Genomic DNA, 9177 nt, shown 5'->3' with positions numbered 1-9177 from the left:
CAAAGGGTTTAGAAAGGGAAAAGAAAAGAGAAAAAACTGGCAGAACCATGAATTGAATTTACTATGAAGAAAATCCTTTTTTCCTTTTTTTTCCCCTTTTCTCTGACTCTTGTGTGAAAACTCTTTGATTGCGGATATTTCTTTACTGATAACGGATGTACGGTTGCGACTCGCGAGCAACTTGCACAGTGGGCAAGAGCCACGAGGGCGAACAAATATTTTGTGTGGTTCCACCGGTAAGCTCCGACTGGATTTACAATCTGATTGGGTGAATCAACTTGTGGCACCGGTCTTCGAGAAAAGATCGAGCGACGCCCCATTCCCCGCAGCCAATCAGGTGGCAAGTTGGCTGATGCTTGACACTGCTTGTCATCTCTTCGCTCAGAAAATAGAGGATTATGAGGTTACATTGGCCGGCCATCCAAGACATTTCGGCCTTCCCTTTCTCAGTTTCGCCTGCCACACTGTTCCAATTTCCGGTGTACAGCGTCCACAGATTCTCAGACACACAAGCGATGGGGACACTTTTCTAATCTCCGCCGATCGCGCAATTGAGAGTTGGCGGCTCGCCTGATTCAGTGAATCAGAGATAAGACTGGTCCCGCATTGGCCCTCATTTCCCTCCCTCCAGCGCCAGTATAAGGTCTGTCTCCTCCCCTCCTCTGCTTCCTCTTTCGCTCGATACTCGTGAGGACACAACAAGCCTTTCAACTTCCTTCCCTCCCACACGGCTCGGGCAGTCATTGCTTGGTTCCTCTTTGCAAAATGTCTACCAGAGATCACGAGGTTGAGGCTACTCAGTAAGTCCCGCCTGCCAGCACACTCCTACACCTTTTCACCATATCTTCTCCTCCCGCTGTCGCGTGTGTCAATTTTCTGACTCCATTTGTCTTGGATAGACCTCATCTGCAGGACAATGTCGTTTCCGAGGTTGTTCTGGACGAGAAGGATCAGTATGCCGTGGAAAAGGCTTCCCTAGACACCCCCGACGGTGAAGAGCCTACTGCGGAGGAGGCCAAGAACCTCCGGCATATCGCCGAAAACTTGCCCGTCTCCGCGTGGCTTGTGGCCATTGTCGAGTTGTGCGAGCGTTTCACCTACTACGGCATGTCGGGTCTGTTCCAGAACTATGTGAACAACCCTCTGGACGGTAGCAAGGGACGCGGTGCTCTCGGTTTGGGTCACCAGGGTGCTACCGGTCTGACTACTTTCTTCCAGTTCTGGTGCTATGGTGAGACATGTCATACCTGAGCTTCAAACAGTGACGGATATACTGACATCATTGGGTCTAGTTACTCCTATTCTTGGTGCCATCATTGCTGATCAATACCTCGGAAAATACAAGACCATTGTGCTCTTCTGCGGCGTGTACCTGGTCGGTCTCCTGATCCTGGTCTGCACTTCGATCCCTAGTGCTCTCGAGCACGGTGCTGGTCTTGGTGGTTTCGTTGTCGCCATTCTGGTCATCGGTCTGGGAACTGGTGGTATCAAGAGTAACGTTGCTCCCCTGATTGCCGATCAGTACAAGCGCAAGAAGATGGCTGTCTCGACTACCAAGAAGGGTGAGCGGGTCATCATCGATCCTGCTCTGACCATCCAGCGTATCTACATGATCTTCTACGGTTGCATCAACCTCGGCTCTCTGTCTCTGCTGGCTACTCCTTACATGGAGCGGGACATTGGCTTCTGGTCCGGATACCTGCTCTGTCTGTGCATGTTCGCCTGTGGTACCCTGGTGCTCATTGTTGGGCGCAAGTACTACGTTGTTCGCCCGCCTCAGGGCTCGATCATTACCGACGCCTTCAAGGCTATCGGAATTATGATCGCCAACCGCAACATGGATGCGCCCAAACCCAGCTGGCAGGCTGCCAATGGTGGCAACAGACCCAACCTGCCTTGGGACGACCACTTCATCGATGAGCTCAAGCGTGCTCTGATTGCTTGCCGTGTCTTCTGCTTCTTCCCCATATACTGGGTTGTCTATGGCCAGTTCTCCGGTAACTTCGTCACCCAGGCCGCGCAGATGGAGGGCCACGGTATTCCCAACGATCTGATGCAGAACTTTGACCCCATCTCGATTATTATCTTCATCCCCATCCTGGAGACCCTGGTCTATCCTCTGATGCGTCGGTTGCACATCCGCTTCCGTCCCATCACTCGTATCTCCCTGGGTTTCATCGTCGCCTCTCTTGCCATGATGTACGCCGCTATTGTGCAGCACCTCATCTACTCTGCCGGTCCTTGCTACGACCAGCCTCTCTGTGACGCCTCTAAAATCGACGGCACCGCCCAAGGCAACCACGTCCACATTGCCATCCAGACCCCTGCCTACATGTTCATCGGTATCTCGGAGATTTTCGCCTCCGTGTCCGGTCTGGAGTACGCCTACACCAAGGCTCCTCCTTCGATGAAGTCGTTCGTGCAGTCCATGTATCTGCTCACCAACGCCTTCGGTTCCGCCCTGGCCGAAGCCCTTACCCCCGCCGCCTTCGACCCCGCCATCCTGTGGATGTTTGTCGGTCTGGCCTGTGCTTCGTTCTTGGTCGGTATCATCTTCTGGCTCGTGTTCCACCACCTCAACGCCCAGGAGGACGACTTGAACAAGCTCGACGCCGACGACCCGGATGCTCCTCCTCCGCGCGTGCACGAGGACAAGAACTAGACCCGTTTAGGTCTATGTGTTTGATTCCCCCTGTCTACTTCTCTACTGTATAGTAATATTTATCTTCTTAATGTTCGGATAACCGCAGGACGCGGTCTACTTTTTGACTCGCGCGGGAACGCGTAACAGCACCTGCTGAGCAGATCTGAGCGATGAGATAGATGTAAATAAATGAGACACGTTCTGATGACGTCTTCCACCTCGTACTCTGTAATAAGTAGCTCTCCGCATTCTTGCATCTTATTGTACTACACTCCAGTCCAACACGTGGCAAGCAAGCACGCGACTGCAGACAGCAGACACAGTTACACAGTGGCCATGACTGTGCAATTTCAAGCGGGCTTATTACAATCGGTCAACAAAATAAATATGACAGAAAACAATAACAAATCAGCTCCTGGGTCTATTGATAAGTACCCCGTAGTCCGTAGTCCCCAAGGAATTGATTAATGATTATCCAGGCCCAAATTCAGCTTGCCCACCTACTCTCTCAGAGGTTAGTCCTTTCCTGGTATGGCTGTGGAACGAAGGCGACTTATGTCCTGACTGATTAAGCTTAGCTTGGCGCAGGGACTGGGTCGGTGGATTCGGTGGATAGGGGGCTTCGGAGGTCGAGGCCTGTTCTGGTTAGGGGGTTGTTTGGTTGCGGACTCGGGGTGGGCCGATGGCTGCACTGTAGAAAAAAAGATGGCTGGCGTGCCGTTTGCCGTTTACGTTGGATTTGATGGATTTGATGGATTTGATGGATTTGATGGATTTGATGGATTTGATGGAATTTTAATAATCAAGAGGGAAGTAAGAAGTTTATAGGTGCAATGAGGTTGCCTACTTTGCTGGGGAGATAGAATTCAGTGTATAGCAGGAATTAAAGGCATATCCTGGTTGACAGTAACTCTGCATGTTGATATGCGGTCTGGTGTCTCACTGCACTTGAGACTCAAGTATGGGTACTCTGTAATAGTAGATGGAAATAGGGAGTCCTACGGAGTACAGAGCATCCAGATACAGCGGCTTTCTTGCAAACTTAATGACTTGCACGAATCAATTGTGGAGCACTGGAGTCAAGCTGGATTCAAGCTTTCTGACTTTTCTCAAGCACGTAGAGATTGGACTATTCTATTCTGAAGGAAGGCTGTTTGACGAGATGCATTTTTGACAGGTTGACGAGTACGCCTCTCTTCGGCAGCTCTTGTTGGACCTAGCTGCACCTCACGTCACAGGAAGACAGATCCTTCAGATCAAGCTAACAATCTCGAAGGTAAAGTCTCGCTGACTCCAGGACCTCCATTGGGAGAATGTGCTCCAGCTCACGGCCTGGATTCTTAAAGTACGCAATACATCTGACTGATCCCTTCACTGCAGCAATCAACACATAGCGCAGCAATGGTGACACTCAGCGCGGAACCGCCGTTGTTGTTTCTCATCGTCTTCAATGCGTGGTGGTCCGTTGAAATGCGCAATGATCCGGTTCTGATCCTGTCGTATGCGAGATCTGGTAACTGTTCGCCGTTCACGGGGAGATGTGCATCGGACCATCCTTCAAATCCACCCAGATCCTCCGCCCACAAGTCCTTTCTGACGGTCGTAAGGCGGTTGACGCTTTTCGCGAGGTGGAGGTGAGCATACTCGAGCCGCGCTCCGTGAGAGCGAGGGTCGCTAGTCTCATCAGAAAGGCCACAAAAGTGGCGTATGCCGACAATGAGGGCAGCAGGTTATCGGACACCATGATGAGTGATCGTGACTACCAAAGAGTCATTGTCAGGCTCTCCACTGACTTTATCATAACCGCTGCGTGATTGGCCTGGCTCGCAGTAAGCAGCCCTGGATACTGTGGCTGAATCTACTTCCTTTTTGAAAGGGAATTCTCCAATCATCAGCACAGCGGAATACGAAGATGAGGCCATGACCTTTACCCGACGGGTGGTTTCAGCTAAGCGCCTGAATAGACCAAGTCAAGGCTGAAAAATGTGGTCAGGCGTGGCCCTGGTTCAGTGGCCAATGGTTCTGATACACTACTTCACCGGACATGTGCAGCTCATGGACTGGAGGACCATGAGCATCGGGACGATATGAGGAAGCTCCTAGCGCGCCGAGTTCTAGACGTCAATGCGTCAGGGAACGACAAATAAGAGCCGTTGCGTCACGCTGTTGAAATAGGTAATCGGGACCTTGTCTACCTACTCCTCGAACACAAAGCCGACGTCAATGCGAAAGACGTGAAAGGACAGACGCCACTCCAACTTTGCTCAAGTCAGAGTAGTACAAGATCTCACACGGTCGAAGCGATGTACAAGATGACGCGGATGACGGCCAATATTGGGGTGTTCGAAGGCACGCGTCGGGGAAGTTTGTTACTCGAGAGAGAAGACGGAACATCAAGCGCAGTCTAGAGCAGGAAGAGATGTTCCAGGTTCTCGTTCAGCACGTTGCAGACATTACGGTTCTGACAATCAGGGACGCACTCTTCTGATGATGGCCTGTGAGCAGGGAAAACCTGTAATCGCCGGCAATATACCTTACAGATTAGGAAGTAAGTGGCTCGCGGAATGTCCGAGGAAGAAGCCGAGTGCATTACCATTTACCCGTTCGCTCACAGTAAGGGTTTCAAGACACCAGGAATGAAGCGTCTCGCAGACGCTATCAACTGGACCGACTGCCCAGCAAAGACCACCCTCCACATTGCTGCTGCAAATGGTGACCTCTGCACACTCAAACGTTGCTTAATCCGCAATAGATCTTCCGTCCGACGCCCAACTTGTGGAGGGAATTGGCCCAAGCAGGAGAGACCCATGGGAATGAGACAATGGACCAGTATCTCGAGTCTCCTACAGAGCAGCATATGATAGAACAAGAGATCGAATACCGGAGAAGCCCTTCTTGACGTCCCTTCCTTCTCTGAAAGCACTGCGTTTATATGGATGAGCCTAAGGAGATCAAGTTGACGATTGAAGGCCCCCGTCGCCGGGAAATTGAGAATGTCTATTTTCCCAAGGTCTCCGTATCGAAGTGGAACTTGGAAGATGAAGAGGAAACAACCCTTGTTCATCTCGGAGAGCATGTGGATCGCAAGGGAATAACTCCCCTACACTATGCCGGGGAGAACGGACATTTTGATTGCAGTGACGCTGCTTTTGAAGTATCAATGTGCAAGCGAGGGACAATTCTGGCAGAAGAGCTATGGATTTGGCATTGGATAACAACGTCTATGAGGATTTTAACGCGCTCCAGATTGAGAATTAGCATAGTTGATATTTCAAAAAGACATCAACATAGGCTATTGTTCTCATGCCTCATAATTCAGGAAAAATATCAGCCTAGTCAAGCCTGCGAACAAGCCACAGCATTGAGGCTGTGTGCTAAGCCATTTTGACAACTGGCGATCGTTACTAATTATAAGCTGACCCAGGCAGAATCATAAGTCGGCGGCCATTCATTCGTGTGTATTCAAGACAAATCAGGTTGTGCTTTGGAGACCGAGCCCACATGCTGCCAAATGGGTGGGCCTAATACTTGCCACGACAAGACATGCAGTTTGCATATGATCTGGCGAAATGATAGGAGAGAAGAACCCGGACAGTCGAAACATAATTGCATTGGCAATACGGAATTTTTCGATGTTTTATTCCCACATATCTGAGCTATTTTGATGCTGTGGGGTAACAGCGTGCAACGGTGCAAGGGATGGGGATAGATCGGGCTATTCTTACCAAAGAATTGCAGCAGACTATCCGCCATCTATAGCTTAATTCCCTTTGATATCGAACGATAGAACCAGCAAGGGCTATTGGTCAGTAGACAGGGCCTACCTTAGGTATCTGTCCAGGTAATAATTAAGCGGAACCACCAACAGTCGCAAGTTTTCTAGAAACAATGGCTGAGGCTCTGATGGTGCTGTTGACCAAATGTAATGTATGCATAATGATGACGTGCAGACTCAACGCCTCCGTAGCCAAAACTTCTCGGTGGAATTGAAGCGCAATCCGTACCATTATCGAGTGATTCCAACGAACCATCTCCGGCTCTCTTGCACCATGGGCATGCCGGAAATGGTAGTCCTCGGATGCGCGGGAAGTGTCAGCAACATATTGCACAGCCTGAGAGGAGGTAAACGAGACGGTCAATTGCTGAGCAGGCAACCATTTTTACCGAATTTGAGAATGAGGCCCAGAGGGTAGTTGAATAGCTTCATGTAAGTAGACAGATATGCGCAGAGAGACCCCTCTATCAAGCTCGTCAAAAGGTGAAACCATGGCCCATCTACCCATCACCACTAGCTTCCGACCGTGATGTTTCACAACTATTGATTTGGTCTCTCGAACATGAGCCAGGGAGAAAAGGGGACTTGACGATCACCCACTTTGGTCTGTGCATCATCCTGCAGCCCCTGTATGATGATTATCATTCATCACCATCAATAAATTTCAAAACAAATCAAAAGTCGTTGCCACGAAGCTAGCCTCCAGCATCAGCCACGTTCGCACAAACAATATTCAAGAACGAGGGGAAAGCGAACAAGGACAGCAGTAGAAGTAACATTTTTATCAACCACCATTCATCGCTGTTTTCTATGAATAGTTGTTGATCGAGTTTCTGTAGGACCCATAAGCGCCTGATCGTCATCACTTTTCTTCTTTTAATATTGTATTGTTGCCGTCCTGCGGGTCCAGAACTTTGCCTACTGTCAGCTCCGAAGGAATTCAGAGCCAACCCTTGGCGCCTTTGAGAGAAGCGCTTCTGCTTGCCTTTCCGCCTGCGACTGTCCGCCTCCCGCGTGTCTCACTCTGTCATTTCGTCCCTTTCTTCAATCGTTCATTTTTTTCGCCTTCGACATATTCAGCCCTCCCACTTCTCATTTGTTATACTCATTTTCCATTCTTTAATTCTTCCTTTTCGCTCCGTTACTGTACGTTGCTTTAGTGACAGTCGGCGAATTCGGGTTAAGCTCTTGTCCCACGCGCATTTGGATAACCTCCTGAATTCCGGAACCGCAGTCGCCCTTGCACCAGAGGAGACGAAGAACAGCGACCGGATCATAATACAATCCATATCGGTTTCAAGAGAGGAAAAGGAGCTTATTTGTTCAACTCCTGTGTTTGCGTATAGTAAATTCTGACATAATTACATCATGAGTGTATGTCCTGAAATGGCTACCCCCTTTCCCTTGCGATTCCCCAAGCACTTTCGAAAATCTTATACTGACTTCTTCGCCATATGAAAGTACAACAACAATTCTCAGGGTGGCTACGGCCAGTACAACCCTTATGGTGGCCAGCAGCAAAACAATGCCTACGGCGGCCAACAACAAGGCTACGGCCAGGCCCCCTACCAGCAAGCCAACAACATGGAGCAGGGTAATGGAAGCTATGGTAGGACTCCTCATGGTCTCATGTCTGGCGTATGTCTCTAATGCACGCTGCCTCCTACAGAAATGTCCGCTATGGGTGGTCCCGGCGGCCAGCAGCAGCAGCCATCCGGCCCAACCGCATTGCTGAACAAATGCAAAGAAATCAACGATGGTATTGCCGACCTGCGAGCCAAGAGAGAGGGCCAGCTCGCCGCCGCACAGAACGCTTTGCTCGACTCCAGTACCGGAAAGGAAGATCAGGCCTCTCGCCAGACACTCGATTACATCGAAGACGAGATCAACAACGGTTTCCGTTACCTCCGGGACCTTCTGAAAAAGGTCAAGCAGACACCTGGCTCTGGAGACACCCGTGTTCAGACTCAGGTCGATGTAACCAGCCGGAACTTGCGTCGGGAGATTGAGCAGTACCAGAGGGCCCAGTCGGATTTCCAGAAGCGGTTGCGCGAGCAGGTGCGCCGACGATACGAGATCGCAAACCCAGAGGCTTCTCCCCAGGAGATCGAACAGGGCGTCGAGAATGTTCTGATGGGCCAAGAGCAGAGCTTCCAGGTAAGAGAGAATGGCTTATTCCAAATATCTGCGACAGGTGCTGATTTGCTTCTGATAGGTCACCGGTAGCAGAACCAGACAGGCCAATGACGCCAGACAAGCTGCCTTGGAGCGGTCCGCCGCTATTCGAAAGATCGAACAGGATATGATTGAGCTGGGCCGTTTGTACCAGGAAGTTGCAGAGCTGGTGCATCAACAAGATGCTGCTGTTGAGCAGATTAACCAAGGCGCCGAAGATGTTGTCGACAATGTTCAGAATGCAAACACCCAGATTGATCACGCCATCAAGAGCGCGCGCAATGCCAGAAAGTGGAAGTGGTATGCGCTGCTCATCGTCAGTACGTATCATCTTTGGTCTCCCTGTAAAAGCATCAAGACGACTTACCGTTACCCTAGTTCTGATCATTGCCATCGTTGTCGGTGTTGCTGTTGGTGTCACCCAGGCCAACAAAGCGAGGTAAAACGGCCGTCCTTGAAAGATGCTTGCACCAAACGGCTTGCAGAATACGTTTGTCGGCAGCTTATGATCTACTCCGCGCTCGGAAATCTGCGTCGCTACATCAGGCTTCTCGATCCCCTTATCTCGTCCTCTACACTATCC

The 9177-nt window shown here is 50.3% G+C and overlaps 2 protein-coding genes across 2 annotated transcripts; both read left to right on the top strand.

Annotated features, from left to right (window-relative positions):
- Positions 1–765: 765 nt before the first annotated feature.
- Aspvir_008350 (peptide MFS transporter) lies at positions 766–2662 on the top strand (the record flags this gene model as incomplete). Its single annotated transcript, XM_043271522.1, has 3 exons — positions 766–800; positions 900–1231; positions 1293–2662. 3 exons carry the CDS (start codon positions 766–768, stop codon positions 2660–2662), a joined length of 1737 nt encoding a protein of 578 aa, XP_043127457.1.
- Positions 2663–7787: 5125 nt separating this feature from the next.
- Positions 7788–9037, top strand: Aspvir_008349 (syntaxin; the record flags this gene model as incomplete). The annotated part of the gene is made up of 5 exons (XM_043271521.1): positions 7788–7793; positions 7899–8028; positions 8089–8576; positions 8635–8914; positions 8973–9037. 5 exons carry the CDS (start codon positions 7788–7790, stop codon positions 9035–9037), a joined length of 969 nt encoding a protein of 322 aa, XP_043127456.1.
- Between the last annotated feature and the right edge of the window lie 140 nt (positions 9038–9177).

This window comes from Aspergillus viridinutans (genome assembly GCF_018404265.1).
Source record: "Aspergillus viridinutans IFM 47045 DNA, scaffold_6, whole genome shotgun sequence".
NCBI lineage: Eukaryota > Fungi > Ascomycota > Eurotiomycetes > Eurotiales > Aspergillaceae > Aspergillus > Aspergillus viridinutans.
The sequence above is the reverse complement of the archived record's forward strand: the minus strand, read 5'-3'. Positions and strand labels throughout refer to the sequence as shown.